Source organism: Eptatretus burgeri, chromosome 2 (genome assembly GCF_056783735.1).
Source record: "Eptatretus burgeri isolate ZD-2024b chromosome 2, Ebu_testis_v1, whole genome shotgun sequence".
Taxonomy (NCBI): domain Eukaryota; kingdom Metazoa; phylum Chordata; class Myxini; order Myxiniformes; family Myxinidae; genus Eptatretus; species Eptatretus burgeri.
Window position 1 is genome coordinate 113,733,396 of NC_140962.1, and position 17,975 is coordinate 113,751,370.

Below are 17,975 nucleotides of genomic sequence, written 5' to 3' on the forward strand. Positions count from 1 at the left end.
AAAAAAAAAAAAAAAAAAAAAAAAAACAAGAACAAAAAGCAAGAAAAAAAAAGAAAAAAAAAAAAGAAAAAAAAAAAAGAACAAGAACAAAGAAGAAAAAAAGAACACTGGTCAACAATTTTTTACTTTCTGAATGTTGTCTAGATTTCTACAAGTGAATTAGGGTATTCTGGCACTGCTGAATCAGGAAATGGCATCCGTTTCTCTCCATCAGGTCAGGTTTTTGTGCTAAGTTGATTTGAAAAAATCAGATCTTGTGACAAAATCAATTACATTTTTGTGGCATTATCAGCTGATTTTTGTCAACACATATCATCCTAAACATGTTTTTAAGAAAAAAAAAATGTTTTGCCAACAACATTTATTGATTACATGATAGAAACATCGATTACTGTCATCTGAATGGTGGGCATTGATAAAGGTAAGTACAAGTAAATTGCATGTTGCGTCACCACTGTTCAAACTTCAGGGCTTGAACTTCCGTTTCTTCGAACTCCTGGAATGTTCAGCGGCAGGGAGGTCTCTCTTCAGATTCCAACAGTAGTCAGCCATCATGACTGCGTCCCAGCGACCCTGATACCTGGTCTCCATCTCCTTCATGTCCTGATGGAATCTCTCCCCCTGCTCGTCACTCATTGAACCCAGGTTCTCAGGAAACCGGTTCATATGTGAAAATAGGTAGTGCATCTTGATGCTCATGTTGCAGCCCAGGTTTCTGAAAGCAGTCAGCATGTTGTTGACAAGTTCTGCGTAGTTTCTGGCCTTATTGTTGCCAAGAAAGTTCTTCACTACCAAAACAAATGTCTTCCACGCTTCCAGTTCCACTTCGTTCATTGAGTTTTTGAACTCTGGATCTCTGATGAGCTGACGGATCTGAGAACCATCAAAGATGCCAACTTTCAACTTCTCCATGGTCAATCCTGGAAAAGCCTGGCACAAGTAAGTGAAGCAGTCACCATCTTTGTCCAGAGCCTTGGTGAACTACTTGATTAAGCCGAGCTTGATGTGCAGCGGTGGGAAGAGTATTCTGTCTCTGTCCACCAGAGGGTCGTTGATGACGTTCCTTTCTTTGCATGGCACCAATTCCTCCCGCACAGGCCAGTCCTTCTTCGTGTAATGCTGAGCACGGTCCCTACTATCCCACATGCACAGAAAACATGGGTACTTGGTGAAGCCAGACTGTTGTCCCAACAAAAAGTTCACCATCTTCAGGTCAACACAAATAAACCACTTCTGCTGATCATAACCAATTTTCTCCAGCACGTACTTCACCGCTTCATACTTCTCCTTCAGTGTAGTCGAGTGAGCGATGGGTACAGAGGCAAAATGGTTGCCGTTGTGTAGCAGAACACATTTCAGTGATCGCTTGCTGCTGTCAATGAACAGTCTCCAATCTTTGGGTTCGTACTGTGGCACTCCAAGCTTGAGCAGAAGCGCATGTCATAAATTGGCGCATGTAGGTATTGTACATTCTTCAGAGTTCGTTATTTCAAGAAATACAACTTTTTTGTATCACATTATTACAAAATCTGCCCCATTAACTTTAGTTTTGATCCATGAACTTTATGCTTTGCCTCACCAATTTTTGGAAGATTTTGAGGTTTTATGACTTCAAACTGATCCCTTTTCGACATAATCACCTAGAACTATCGTACCTGAATACTTCTTGTCATTAAAATAATTATTTCCAATTAAAACAATTATTTGACATGACATTTTACCCCCACCAACTTCTTCTAAAATGCTCCACACATGCGTACATGTGAACAAAAATGTAAAAAACGACATGTGGCCATATCTCAAAAACTTGACCTGATTGAACAAAACTAATGTGAGTTTTGGATTCAGCGCATCAGATTCGTCCTAAATCAGCTTAAAAAATGCAGACAACAAATTTGTTGTTGACCAGTGTAATTGGTGAGTTGTCAAATGTTACTGCTTCATCTATTGCCGATATTGCTAGACTAGCTCCATTTAGCCTAGCTACAGACGGTAGCAATGACAGTGGTGAGGCCCAGCTATATCCTGTCCTGATTTCGTACTATGACAACAGTGCTGGGATTGTGAAGCAAGGTTTGCTAAGTTTGCCTGCGTGCAAACAAGATTCCACTGGAGAAAACATTTTCAAACTGCTTGATCATGAGTTCAGTGACAGGAAAATTCCGTGGGGAAATTGTGTTTCCTTTTGTGCTGATAATGCCTCTGTCATGGTGGGCAAGCACAAAGGAGTCGCTGCTTATATCCACAAACAAAATCCAGAGTGCTACATCATGGGATGCCCTTGCCATATGATGCACAATACGGCCAAGAAGGCGGCTCAGGCCTTACCCATTGAATTAGATGACTTTCTCATCGATATTTACTACTACTTGGACAAAAGTAGTAAACGCGTCAAAGGAGTGAAAGCACTGCAAGAACTCTGTGATGCCCCGACACACAAGATTCTGAAGCATGTCGCAACAAGGTGGCTGTCCCTTGGTCAGTGCCTAGACAGGCTGATTGAACAGTGGGAGCCACTTCGCCTCTTCTTCAAAGAAGAAGTACGAAGAAAAATGCAACCAACTGTAGCCAAGACTCCAACAACGAGCAAGAAGGACGGCACTGTATCTACTGCCAGTACTGGCACTGCAGGATCAAGCACTCGTGGAGCAGCATTCACCACTACCACTGCAGTATCTGCTGCGAAGAAGACAGCAGGGACAGCACCAAAACCAATGCTGAGAGCAGGTAGCATCACCGGCCCTTCATCACGTTCATCTACAAAGCAGATCCCTTCAGAGTCGAGAAAGACTGTGATAGTCCCATCTACAGGCAAAGAAGGACCCAAGTTAAGTTCTGCTTTTGCCAAATCACTTGATAGAAGCTCAGCAAAACCTTCGAATCAGAGGTCTTCTTCCTTGGCTGCACCTACCTCAAGCTCTCTCCTCAAACGTAAAATTGGATCTGGTACTACGAGTCTGACCTCTTCTGCTGGCAGTAAACGCAAGTGTGATCGCCCTGCGGCTAAGTGTACTACGAGTTCTACAACTAAAAGCGCATCTTCCTCAAACACTGTGCAGGAATCTAGAGAAAAACGTGTCAACAGGATGTTCTTGTCTCCACAAACAAAACTCTATTGTTTCTTCCTTCGATATGCTAACAAGCTTTTTGAGAAGGGGAATCTTCTGCTCCAAAGAGACGAACCCTGTATTCATCTCCTGCACGGAGAATTGAATGGTCTTCTGAAAGATATCTTCGTACGGTTTTTGAAACCATCGGTGTCATCGGTTGCTCTGGTAAATGTACCCTTCTCTGACAGAAATCATCAGAAGAATGATGAGGACCTCATGATTGGGAACGATGCCAAACTGTATATAAGGGAACAAAGGAGTCTCAAGAAATCCACCTTCACTCTGAGTGAGTCAGACATCCAAGGTTTCTTCAGTGCAGTTCGCTCATATTATGTGAAAGCCTGCAATTATATCTTCAAAACCTGGCCGCTAGATGATGAATTAGCCAAGCATGCTCAGGTGCTGGATGTTAAGCTACACCAAGAAGTGGGGTTTGACTGTGTGGAGTTTTTCATCAAGAAATTCCCCTGTCTGTTCAGTGGCGGTGATAGTGACATAGACAGTCTTGAGAGTGAATTCGCTCACTACCAGGCAGACGCCTCCATAGCTACAATTGCTACTGAGACAGTGAGAGTGGATGAGCAGTGGCATCGGATTTCACAGCTCACAGATCCCTGCACTGGTGCCAAGAAGTATCCTAATTTGAGCAAAGTGATGAAGGGAATCTTGGTCATTCCTCATTCGAACGCATCATGTGAGCGGGCACTCAGTCTTGTACGGAAGAATCAGACTGAATTTCGTCCCAATTTGAGTGTCAAAACCCTGGAAGCTCTCTTAATTGAAAAACTAGCTCATAGCACCCCTTGCTACCAGAGAGAATACAGCAAAGACATAATCAGAAGGGCTAAAAGAGCCACACAGCTGTCACTCAGCAAAGCTGCCATGGAAAAAGCAAGCAGCAGTAGTACCAGCCAGTAAGGTAAGAAAAATATTGCTTCTTTTGTGCTTTTTGTTAATCTTTGATTGTCCCCTAACTTACTAATATTAACATACACGTAACATTAAAAAGTGCACAATTTTCCCCTTTTTTTGTTCAAAAAGTGGGAATTCTTAACATGTTAAATGCTCCAAAATAGGGCTCAGAGGGCACTAGAGAGCGTCTAGAACCCCAGAGCTTCCAGGGCCCTAAGGCGGTCCCTGGACCCCGCCGCAAGGGTCGAGCGCTCAGCGCTCGAGATGTGCGCTTCGCGCACATTATTTGGTGTCGGTTGAAAATCCTCCCTAATTCTGATTTCCAAAAGTTGGCATCTCTGTATTGTGTAATCTCCTTGCCTGAATTTCTCTGCATACTTCTTGTCATGCTCACGTGCTATGATATTTTATTCCTCATGCTCACGTGATATGATATTTTATTCCACTGTATGCAGTGCCTTCAGAAAGTATTCACACCCCTTGACTTCTTCACATTTTGTTGTGTTACAGCCTGAATTTAAAATTGATTAAATTCAAAATTTTTGTCACCAGTCGACACAAAATACCCCATAATGATAAAATGAAAACATGTTTTGAGAATTTTTTTCAAATTTATTGAAAATGAAATGCAGAATTTTTTAATTTACATAAGTATTCAACCTCCTGAATCAATACTTTGTCGAAGCACCTTTGGCAATGATTACAGCTTGCACTCTTCTTGGGTATGTCTGTATCAGCTTTGCACATCTGGATTTAGGGATTTTCTCCCATTCTTCCTCGCATATTTTCTCAAACTCAGTCACGTTGGATGGGGATCGTCTGTGAACAGCATTTTTCAAGTCTTTCCACAGACTCTCAATGGGATTCAAGTCTGCACTTTGGAAGGGGCCATTCAAGGACTTTCATGTTCTTGTTCTGAAGCCATTCCAGTGTTGCTTTGGCTGTATGCTTGGGGTCATTGTCCTGTTGGAATGTAAGTCTTCACCGCAGTCTCGTCTTTTGCACTCTGAAGCAGGTTCTACTCAAAGATTTGCCTGTATTTGGCTCCATTCATTGTTCCCTCTATCCTACATGTCCCCCAGTCCTTGGAACTGAAAAGCATCCCCATAGCATGATGCTGCCACCACCATGCTTCACAGTAGGGATGGTGTTAGATGTGTGATGAGCTGTGCTTGGTTTCTACCAGATGTTGTGCTTTGCATTCCGGCCAAAGAGTTACATTTTTGTCTCATCATACCACAGAATCTTTTGCCTCATGCTCTCAGAGTCTTTCCCGTACCTTTTTGCAAACTCCAGGTGTGCTGTCATTTGCCTTTTTCTCAGGAGTGGCTTCCTTCTGGCCACTCTACCATAAAGCCTACGTTTGTGAAGGGCTGCAAAGACTGTTGTCCTTCTGGCAGGTTCTCCCATCTCAGCCAAGGAACTCTGTAGTTCTGTCAGGTGGTCATTCGGTTCTTGGTCACCTCCTTGAATAAGGTCCTTCTTGCCCGGTTGCTCAGTTTGGTTGGACGGCCAGCTCTAGGAAGAGTCTGGGTAGTTCAATATTATTTCCATTTCCTAATGCTGGAGCTCACTGTGCTCTTGGGAACTTTCAACACTCGAAAATGTTTTATAACCTTCTCTAGATCTAAGCCTCCTCACAATTCTATCTGGGAGTTCTACAGACAGTTCCTTGGACAGCATGGTAGATTTTCTGCTCTGACATGCACTGTCAACTGTGGGACCTTATACAGAAAGGTGTGTTTCTAAATCATATCCGATCAATTGAACTGGCCACAGGTGGACTCCAATCAAGTTGTGGAGACATCTCAAGGATGATCAAAGGAAATTGGATGCACCTGAGCTCAATTTGGAGTGTCACAGCAAAAGGGTTGAATACTTATTGATGCAAGCAAGACATTCTAGCTTTTCATTTTTAATTCATTTGTAAAAAAAATTCTAAAAATAAGAATTCCACTTTGACATTATGGGGTATTTTGTGTAGATCAGTGACACTTTTTTTTTTTTCTCATTTAATCCATTTTGAATTCAGTCTGTCACACAACATATTGTGACAAAAGTCAAGGGCTGTGAATACTTTCTGAAGGCACTGGATTCTGAGATCACTGTTGTTGATCATTTTTCTCTGTTGTTACCTTGCAGCTTGTGAAGACATTGGCCATTCCACTTGTCGATGAGTGAACTCTTTCATTGATAACTACCCTGATTTGTGTGGCCCGAAGTGTTCTGCTTTCGAACATATTCTTGCTCAGAATGTAATCTTGTCCCATGTCCATAAGCTGAGAGAACTTATTTCTTCCATGTTTATATGACTGGCAGCCCTATAGCAGTGTAAGGGGCAGCTCAGTTGAAAGGGAATTGGAAGATAACTTTGGGCACTTTTCCTCGTGTCGCTGCTCCATAATCATCTCGGTGTGTGCAATGATGTTATTTAAACTCCGAGGCTTCATCAAGCATTAAAGCCGCAACGACACATTGGATAACCTCATCTGTTCAGATGACAAAGAAAGCATCTGGGAGGTGCATTCAAATATGAAGGTCTCCTCGTTTATTTCAACAAGCATTCATGAGTTACAAAAATTACATGAACTTCACTTCTCAACATCATCTCTGATACCTGTCCGTCTGACTTTCAGCACCTGTCCGTCCATGATGTGAAGGCTATCGCAAAGCTTTCTTCAGCAGTATGTAAAGCCCACTGATAAATCGCTGATGCCGACTGATCTGGAGGACAAGTTGTGAACACGAAGGCTGCCTTTAATTTTTGGAAACAACCAAGTCACCGGGTGCAAGGTACAGTGAATATGGTGGATGTGGGGTCAGTTGAATGAGCTGCTCTTTTGAAGAATTCTTGCACCCAAGCAGCCCCATCTGGTGGAAGTGAAACCCTGAACGTGCAAATTCATGACTTTTTTCTTCTTCTTTTTAACATTTTATAATTCCATGAGCATCCCAAAAGATGATCATCATCAGCTTCTCGGAGGATGCCTGCACAAAAAAATTAATTTGGTGGAGGAGAGTCTGAATGCTTCGGCTGTGCCAACTCCCTTTTTGTTTTTGGATAGAAGAAGCGCATCCAGGTTTTGTGTTCATAATCATAATGGTGTTCACAAACTCCACCACTCACTGCATTCCTGGTCCCCATGTTGGGTGACATGAAGAATCATGTTGGTTTTTGGTTATCTGTGGGCATTTTCATCACCCAGCATGTAGATTATTTTGACATTTTGAAATCGGTGTGTGAAATCGTACACACAGCTGGAAACATTTTGTATGCCTCTGGCCATGGCGGATTTCTTCAACATTTATTCCACGATTGCTCATCACGAATCCTTCGACACAGTGAAAGTTGCGTGAACGGCTTGAGCATGGTCGTTTGGAGTGAGGCTCAATTCATTTGCTTCGTCACCCCTCTTCAAACTACTGCACCCGACCCCAAACATATTTCACGTCCATGGTTGATTCTCCACACACTACAACCAGCTGGCGATGAATGTCCAAGGAGCTTGCCAATTCAGATGCAAGTATTTGAAGACTCATTTCTCAATCAAGCTGAAAGCGGCCATTTTCCAGTGTACATATGTACATCCTGCGCCTACAGTCCCATCAATGATGTGCTGTTGCCACGTGGCAAATGACCTTCCATTAACAACGTGTGCAATTGTCTTTGAGATCAGTTCACACATTTTGGAATCATGCATTGGGAGAACATGTTTGAATGCACCTAATACAGCTGGGACTGATATTTACATCTTAGGATGAAACTGTACATGTTTAAGCTCATGGGATTGGGAGGGGGGGAGGGGGAGGGACATATAAAAAGGGAAGTGAATCTGTATTTCATCATTTTTGTCAATAGGTTTTGTGCATGTTCGTCATCTCAAACAAGAATCTGTGTTTTATTATTAATATTTAGGTTTTAATCCTTTGTGATGTTTATACATCTCAATTACAGTGAAATCCACAGTTTGTGCATGTTTTCAACACTTTTCCTGCATCGTCTTGTTAATTTTATAACATATTCTGCACTGCTCAAACCTGAGCAAAGGGTCACATGTAAATAAAAACAATTGACCTGAAATGTGAACTTTTTTTGTTTGTTTTTTTTTTTTCTTTTACATGAAGGAAACACTTATTACGGCGCGGCGACATCGCGCTGTAATATAATTGGCTATTCTGTCCTGTGTCTTCTGTCACGTCTTCTGTCACACATATGGCCGTACGTCAATTTGATCTGAGGGCTATAAATATAAATTTGTCCAACGTCACAACATGTCCCATCATGCATGCTAATTCACCTTGTCTACATTTAAATTTTATAACTGCAAAATTGTTTCATCATTCTTAACCTAGACTTTTACTGCCCCCAGCCGCGCGATATCGACGTATTCGCTTCTTGTTTTAGCCATTTCTGAAAGCAAATCTTTGCTTAAAGCTATTGACATGGAAGGCCACAATGTGGCATTGAAGGCAAATTATATTTGGTTTTGGCAAGTATTCGCATTCGCATTCTGGTGTTCTGCCCGAAGGTAGATTCAATACTGCCCAAACAGTTTCTTGACCAGTTATCGTGAGTGGTTTGACATTGCCTTTCCAGCAGTAGTTAGGGCAAGAATTTGAAATCTGGTCATTGTGTCGGCAATAGTTCACCGACTCTTCGCAAAGGACAGCGTGGGATCTTTAACTTCCACCAACTAATGCCGGCAGATGAAACGCCAGTCTAACGTCTATCCAAGGCATGGCACGCATTAATAAATCACCCTGCCTGTGAAACACCGGGATGACAGTTTATAGCTCGGTGAAGATTGGAACCCAGGCTTGGCTGCTTGGAGTTGAGTGTGTGAACGTCAAGGCCATCCTGACAGCCCAAGTAATGGTCCACTGTTTTTAAAGTAAAATAATTGATACTTGAAATCCATTACTTTGGCAAAATACTTCTGCAGTGTGAACCTACCAGTTGCATCTTGCACAGGCTAACATTGTCCATTGTGACAACACTGCAGTTGGGATATGAATTAAATTGGGTTCCATTGCAGCCATTACTTCATAATTTGTGACCATCGAGCATTGTTTGCCAAATGAGCGCATTGTCTATTGATTTACTAGAGCTCCGTCCTGAGGGCACAGTTTTGCACTTGGGAACTAGAACTGCAGTCAGTGGAGCACGTACCTCCACCAGGCTGAACAGTTTACATTTCGTATCCCACTGATAGGCCGGACCTGCTGACCTGAACCAAAATCAAATTGGTTTGTTCTTGTCATCAAACCGACTCATGCACCTAGTTTTGTCATCATCCATCCACAACTTTTTGAAATATCATTTTTATCCCTGCCACTCAATGGTGAAGAAACGCATTAAAATTCTCGGAACCAGATTCGGATCCAGATCTTCACCAAAATCGAACCAATTTGTCTTTGTCACACCCAACTTATCCACCAAATTTCGTCCGAATCTGTGTACAAGTTTTTGAGATATCTTGTTCACAGACAGACAGAGAGACAGACAGACGGGTGAAAAGAACAGTGGTGTTGTGCCCAATTTTGAGGTGCCCTGCAAGTAAAGTGTCGGCCGTGCATCATCGCCATATGTAATCGACTGTCGCATCAAGTTTTAAAATAACACCATTTGAGTGCCCAAAAATGAGTGATAAATGAAATAGTTGCATTTTACCATGAAAAGCAAAATCATAATATAAAGAACACTCACACACACTTAATCTCACAAATAAGAAATCCCCTTTTAAGAAAACGTCAGATCGATTTGATCTCCAACCAGCATTTTTCGACAAAACTATCTATTTTAGAGAAGTTTCTCTTATTTTTATTTAGCACCAAGTGGTAAGTTTCGCACCGACACAATATGAACCTTCGTTTCTTAAGGTGCCACCATCTTTAAACTGCATTTGGTTCGTGGTATATCTTATTCAAGACCAGCAGGGTTACCCGGCATTGCCCAGGTGGTACTGAGAAATGGGAGAAGCAGGAGAACCGGCAGGGCTGAGAATGGGGCAGGTGGATCGGGGGCAGGAGAATAAACAGGGTGAGGGTTGGGGGGGGTGGGGGTGGACTGTAGGTGGCAGGAGAACCAGAACACCAGTGGGTAAAAGGGTCTTCAAGGGTCTTGGTGTCTGAGGTCTTAAGGGTCTTTAAGGTTCTTACAGGTCATTGGGGTTTTAAGGGTCTTTGAGGTTTTCCAGCTCTAAAGGGTCTTAAGGGTCTTAGGAGTCTTCAAGGTGGGACAACCCCCAGGTCAGACTTCACCTGTGCCAAATTTGGTGGTTGTCGGCCCAGCGGTCTTTGAAAACAAATGCGAATAGACAGACAGTCAGACATCCAATGAATCTTATTTATTACTAGCAGATACAACCCATGGCTTCGCTGATGGGGGTGTGAAGGGGAGGGAGAGAGGGGAGGCAGAGAGGACGGAGGGAAAGTGAGGGGTGGGTTAGGAAGGGGAGAAGAGCAAGGAAGGGAGTGGAGGTGGGGAGAGCAACACCTCATGAAACGTTGCTATAGAGAGAGAGAGAGAGAGAGAGAGAGAGAGAGAGAGAGAGAGAGAGAGAGAGAGAGAGAGAGAGAGAGAGAGAGAGAGAGAGAGAGAGAGAGAGAGAGAGAGAGAGAGAGAGAGAGAGAGAGAGAGAGAGAGAGAGAGATGTGGGAGGAGAGTGCTGCATCTTATTTGGAGGGGGAGGGTGGAGCGACAAGGGGACAGAGTGGGGAGGGGGGGAGGAGGGGAAAAAAAGAGATAGGTGAGGGGTGGAGGTGGATGTGGCATTATCAAAGAGAGTGATATGCTATGCTTAATGACCGAACACAAATTAAAAACAAACTCATGTCAGAATAGCTGTACATACAACGACACAACAGAGTTTGTAATGTTAACCACAGGCACATCTACAAAAACTTTGATATCCCAGTTCCAGAAAATTTGTGGGAACATTAACCAAAAGCATGGATTGAAAACATGGAAGTTCTGCTCACGTACAACCTCATGATCCCATCGAGCGTGAACGTCAAAAACAAAGCACTGCGACCAGATATCATACTTTGGTACAAAAAAAGAGAGAAGGCATTGCAAATTGAGGTGTAAGTACCAGCGATTTTGGACTAAATGATGCAGAAATCAAGAAAATGACAAAATACCAAGACCTCAAAAATGAACTGAAAAGATCCAGGAAGCTGAAGAATGCCAAAGTTGTACCAGTGATAGTTGGAGCTTGGGGAATGATGATCAAGAACCTCACAGAGATATTAAAAATGAACTACATTTGAAAGCCATCCAGGGTTCAGCAACGATCTCGAGAGAGACCTCGGCACAAAACTTTGAGAACAGAAAACTTCACAGCTTGGTCCATGAATCGTGACCCCTTACTGACATAAAGGTGGATACTTTGAACCCGACCTGGGAGGACTCCATTCCACTTTCTGGAACCCCTCTTGTGAGATAACAACCAACGACCAATAACCAACACACACACACACACACACACACACACACACACACACACACACACACACACACACACACACACACACACACACACACACACACACACACACACACACACACACACGTAATATTGTATAAGAATGATCAATCAATACAAAATCCCTGATAAAGCATCAATTGAATGGAAAAACAAAACATACCAATCTGTAGTGAACATGTGACCACCGTTTTCATCTTCTCTTACACTTCCATTGTCGCCATCTTTGTCTGAATCACTCTCATAAGGCTCAAAACAATACAGCTCCATAATTCCCCCGAAAGCATTCCCATCACTAATTTTGTCTGCAATCGTTTCTTCAAAATCCCACTGATCAGTTTCAACATTCTGAGAACCTTCAGGGTTGATAATAATGGTGGAATCAGTATCCGAATCCGAGATCGAAATAGGGCCTACACCGTTTCTCTATGTAAGCCGCCATTATTTTGGATCAAGGTGGTTTCTGAGTGTGACGTCACTGGTGAAAATCGACACTCCAGGGCTTTATTCGACACTTTGCGATTGGCAAAAAAAAAAATTCAACATTTTTTTCCCTTCAAATTAGATCATAATTAATGATTTTCAATGTTTTTCAGGAAAATAAAATATTGCGTTTGGGTTCCCCTTTAAGACCCATCTGACATTTTAGACACCTTCAGATCCCTTCACCCTTGAGACACCAAGAACCTATAGACCTTTACACCCCTAAAGTTCCTTTAGGCCTCTTATGCCTTAACACTGTTTTGACCCTTTACACCTTCAGACTGATTAGACAGCTTTAACCCTTGACCATTTAGAGCTTTAGACCACTTCGACCTTTATAAACCCTTTTTACATGCTTGAGAGAGATTCCAACCTTTCGACCCTTAAGACACCAACTGTTTTTGGAACGTACCCTTTAGACCTTTTTGACCATCTCGATTCTAGAACCTTTTAATTGCACACCACACAAACATCCATAGTCTTCCAGCAAAACACAAACTATACTTGATTCAGCAAGTGATGCGCAACTCGCCCCACCAAGGGGGTGGGTACTGTGCTCATATATTGTTGTGGAAAGACCCCGGGGAGTTACATTCAACACATAAAAGAACCCTGGAGTTTAAATATTTCCATAATGATTAATTGCCTGGTGTTGACTTAATGGTTAGGGTGGCAGGCTTAGGATACTCGGGTCCTGAGTTCAAACTGTGCTTGGCTGTTGAATTAATACCAGGTGGGGTTAACTCGACCTGTCATCCTTCCGAGGTCGGCAAAATGAGTGCCAGCATGCTGGTATACTGTGTCAGAGTGGTGACCCATCCAGGATTGTGCCCAATAGCCAAGGAGACTGCTTAAGCAGCACCAACGCTCTGCACAGAGTATGGTCCTGATGTATGGATCGTGATTCTGTTGTTCGGTCACCCATCCCTTCATAACAGGGACAGCTATTGTGTTTGCAGTGAGAGCCTTCCCCATTGTTCTCTTCCTCATCAGCGCACCCTCATTTTCCAACTCCATATTCAAACCTCATTCTGCACACTCAACCTCAAACACCCAACCTCGATCCTCCATTCTCAAGCCTCATTCCCAAACACATTCTCTAAAAACGTCACCAAAAATGCTTCGACCAGTAATAGCCATTCCAACGCTGCAATCGTTGCCATCCCGGTATCCCACTCATCGCGATATCAAATAGGCCAGATCCCTCCCGTGCTCTGGGGATGAAAATGAGTGCTGAGGAGCTCCAAGCAAGTGCAGCAGTGGGTCGGTGTGGTTGGATGCCGAGAGCAGATGTGCAGTTCGGGAGTTCGTGCAATGAGGTGCAGAGTTCCGGAGATCTTAAAGCTGAGGAGAGTTCAACAGTTTGTTCAAGAGGGAAAGAAACAGCCGAGGAACGCAAGCACTAAAGAGTGCCAAGTAGGCACTGAGACGCCAAGCGAGCGCTAACCAAGGTAGCATAACTTGCCTTTCCTGCACCTCTCACTCAATGCACCTTACACCTATACACATGAGCCGCCTGGTTCACGTGTGGGTGAGGCTGAGGTCGACTCTATACCCCACCAACTTCTCTCCCCCTTACCCCCTTTCACTTCTAACTTCACAGAATAAATGTGGTGTCTGTTGGTATTTATTTTAGGGCTGATTATTTTAGGGGTTTGTGTGATTAGGGGTAAAGTTCTTTCCTTTTTGTAAACTGCATTACTCTGGTTGCCTAGCAATAGTGCTTGCGGTTGCCTCGCAACCCGTCGAGTAGCGGAATTATCCATGGTCAGTCAGCCTTATGGTCAAAAGTTGGGAAGCGGTTTCACCTGTATGTAATCAGTGGTTTAACTTAAAAATTTAGCTCCTCAACTACTCTGAGTTTTAAAGTGCAACTCAATTGTTCAACCAACAAGGCAAACATGAAGACCAAGGAGCTTTCCAAAGAAGTCAGACATAAAGTGATGGAGAAGCACCGTTCTGGAAAGGATTATAAGAAGATTTTAAAGTCACTCATTATCCCTTTGAGGATGTACAATGGAATCAATCACAAAGAAGTGGAAGACCTATCATACCACCCACACACGACCCAGATCAGGTCGCCCATCCAAACTCAGCAGCCGGGCAAGCAAGAGACTGGTTCGGCATATCACTGTAAATCCAACAATGACTTTGAAAGATCTACAAGGCTCTACATCTGAGATGGAGGTCAGTGTTCATCAATCAACAATATCATGTTCTCTTCACGAAGGTTGTCTCTATGGATAGGTGGCAAGAAAGAAGCCATTACCAAAAAAGATGCATCTGAAAACTCGAATGGAGTTTGTGAAAATACATGTTAGTGATACCTGCAGACATGTGAAGAAACATTTTATTGTCAAACGAGACAAAGGTTGAACTTTTTGGTCTAAATTCAAAACATTACGTCTGTCACAAGACAATCACTGCAGTGAACCTACTCAACACCATCCCTACTATCATGCATAAAGGTGGCAGCATTATGTTATGGGGTTGCTTTTCATCAGCAGGGGCTGCTAAGCTTGTCAGGATAGAAGTGACAATGGATGGTACAAAGTACAGGAGAATCCTTGATAAAAAACCTGATTGAGTCAGCCATGAATCTGAAACTGGGAAGGAGATTCACATTTATGCAGAACAATGATCTGAAACACAAAGCTAAGGCCACACTGGAGTGACTGAATAAGGAGAATAAATGTTCTTGAGTAACCCAGTCAAAGTCCTGACTTGAATCCAATTGAGCATTAATGGCGAGACTTGAAGATTGCAGTCCATCGACGATCCCCATCAAACTTGGCAGAACGAGAGAAATTTTCACATGAAGAATTGGCAAATATTTCATTATCTCACTGTGTAAAGCTGGTAGAGACCTACCCAAAATGACTCATAGCAGTCATTGCTGCAAAAGGTGTTTCCATCGAGTACTGACCTGAGGGGCTGAATACTTTTACAACCAGTGAATTTTGATATGTACATGTTTTACAGGTATCCCTGACATGTAACCTCCTTCAGTTTTAACAGTGTTTAGTTTGATCTCTTCAGTTATGAATAAAAAAGTAAATTTGGAAAAATAGTTTCTACATCATCTATCTATAATTCCAGCAGTGTGCGTGTGTGTGTGTGTGTGTGTGTGTGTGTGTGTGTGTGTGTGTGTGTGTGTGTGTGTGTGTGTGTGTGTGTGTGTGTGTGTGTGTCTCCACTGTTTATCGACAACCACTGGTCCGATCTAATTGAAACTTGCCAGGTATATTGCTGGGGACCTGTGGATGTGCCTTTTCAAGGTTTGATATTAATCGGAAAAGTGCTTCCCAAGTTATGGCCATCTATTTACCAACCAATGACAAGACACGTTCCTGCGTGGGCATGGCCAATGGGGAAGAGAACCTCAGCCGCGTTTCCCATTACGGGTTACAACGTACGGACTTCCGGAAAGTGATGACTTCGTGTATTCTAATAATTTCTCGATTTCTTATGCGCATTTATAGATAAACACAATGCCCCAATCCAGTTGTAGTTTACGAGAGCGAAGGAACGGCCTGTGAGTTTGCTTGAAAGTTTTTTTTTCCTCTCTCTTTTTTTTTCTCTTCTCTTTTCTTTGTGTTTTTCCTTGCGATGACATTGCGAAAAGGCAAAATACGTTGGCGCTAATTGAATAATTGGCCATTAAAACTAAATTGCGAATAATCGTAACTGCGATATGCGAACTTCCGGGCCACGCACATATGGGCACGCGAGAGCGAAGGAACGGCCTGTGTGGTTGTTTCTGGCTTGCGGTTTGAAAGTTTTTTTTTTTTGCACGTACGGCCACGTACGGGCATGCACGTACGAACATGCGAGAGCGAAAGAACAGCCTGTGTGGTTGTTATTTCTGGCACGTGGTTTGAAAGTTTTTATTTATTTATTTGTTTTTTTTTTTGCACGTACGGGCACGTACTAGTTACTATAATTTATCTAAATGTGGCATTATTAGTCAGAGTGAAATACTTTTGCAGCCCATTGTCGTAACGGCTTTGGCAGCTCCAATGTTCTGCATTGGGCATGGATGATGATGATGATGATGATGATGATGATGATTGTTGGAGTAGACTGTGTAGTCCTACATCAGATTTTACTGTGGCAACACTTTTACAATTCCAACCTGCTTTCCACCATTTTCTGGCCTCCTGCCATTGTTCAAATTTTGCTTGTTTAACATTACCTGGTACTTGATGTATAGCACTGCCTATACCTACCACCATATACTTTAGAAAACCATTTTTCATGTCTTTCAACACACCGTGGTGATGTAAATCTAAGCTGCAATCCGAGTGCAGTGCTCAATTCCCAGTAAAGTACCAAACGAGGTGCCAATAATGTTGTTCACAAAAGCAAGACAGCCGCTTCCTTCAGTGAGGAGTAGAGGTGGGAATCATGGAGATGAAAGCCCTACTCGGTGTGGCTTTCTTGTTGTACTTTAAAGGTGTGAGCTGACTGTGGATTTTTAGATCCTCGTGGAGGATCTCTAAGTCTTACTCACGTTGTTGTTCTTCATCTTCTTCTTGTGGACTTTTTTGTTTCACAGCCTACAGTTTTCATCGAAACTTCCTGAAACTTGGCATATATATTGTTGCGGAAATGGCCCTTAGTGTGTTATTAAATATAGGATTAGCCCAGATCCCCCATTAAATGCATGTTTTGCCAGGTTGTTCGGTAAATGGACGCTTCATGTGTGTCGGGAGATGTAAGAGGCTGTTTATTGTTCGTGCAGTAGTGGTGGACCGAGAGGTTCTTTTTCTTCGTTCCCCTCTCCGGGCGAGACTCCGCCCAGCGCCCTGAGGGGGAGTGGCCTCGAGAAGGAAGTGAAACTGAAGGGAGGAGCCATTGGGCTTCGAGGCGAGCGAGAGCCGAAAGAAAGGCAGTGGTGGATCTGCCGGGAGAGAAACTGAACCTGAGCACGCCGAGTCTGCCATTTTGGCAGTAAGAGAGGCTGCCTGCACGTCAAATCGGGCGATCGACTTTGTGGAGGAGTGGTTTTGGCCGGCAGTGCCTCCTCAGCCATGGACCCAGCCTGCGGAGCCCAACACCTCGATGTGGCCTGATCTGGTGAACAGGCCAGGCCTGGACTTGTATGCTGGACCTTGTGAAAAGCCAGCTGGAGCATACCACCGTGGATCTTTCGCTCTGGTGCAGTCGACCTCGCAGGGTCTGCATGCGTCGAGGCTGCGTGCGTGAGGGCTGCGACACATGGATGAGCGCCAATTTGCCACGAGGCGTGTTCGAGCTTGGGTGCTCGAATCCGTGGACATCGGCTTGTCACGAGCCACATTCGTGTTTTGACACTTTCCTCTCGTCCATGAAACATCACTAAGTACTCTGTGTCTTGTCTGCATGCTGTCCATGTCTTGTCTGCATGTTGTTTGAGGTTTATCTCGTTAGAGTTCCCTTCGAAACCCGTAATCCGTAGTTCCCTAGTTAAGAACGGGTAATAGATTAATAATTATAACATTGTCGTGAATGCTTTGCTTGTGTTGTGTTTCCCCGATGTGTCCCCAATAAATCTGGCTGATTCGTATGAAGTTGTCGCTTTGAATCAATTTGTGCCGCTCCGAGGAACGACCCGCTCGATTTGGATATAAAAACCAAAATGGTTACAGACTGGCAGAATTCGCTCGGTATCTGACAAAACCAGTCTGTAACCGGGGTCTCTTCCCCCAGCTGGCAAGACACAGGTGTATTTAGGTATCGTGATCTGAGGCGCGTAACCCGAGAATTGTGCCGAACCAGCAAGCGTTATGAGTGAGGCCGAATATGTAACATTTGACTGTCGCGAGTAGGGTGCGAAAACCCAAACTGGTTACGGACGGTGATTGACATCACTTGTCCGAATCCCCCCATCCCCGAATCTTTAACAATATGTAAAAATACCCTGCGCAGACAGTAACCATCTCCGATTTTGAAAATTCCTCCTAGAAAAATGGTTATGACGTCAAAATATCTCCGCAAATGG

General features: G+C 43.4%; 1 protein-coding gene across 3 annotated transcripts in view; it reads left to right on the forward strand.

Moving 5' to 3' along the window:
• Window positions 1-8,109, forward strand: part of LOC147032861 (small glutamine-rich tetratricopeptide repeat-containing protein beta-like) — a 62,184-nt gene extending 54,075 nt beyond the window's left edge. For all 3 annotated transcript variants that reach the window (XM_085870801.1, XM_085870802.1, XM_085870800.1), the window contains one exon: window positions 6,165-8,109. In XM_085870801.1, the coding sequence (XP_085726927.1) occupies window positions 6,165-6,171 (7 nt within the window). In that variant the 3' untranslated portion in view covers window positions 6,172-8,109. The remainder of the gene's footprint in view (window positions 1-6,164) is intronic.
• Window positions 8,110-17,975: the final 9,866 nt, after the last annotated feature.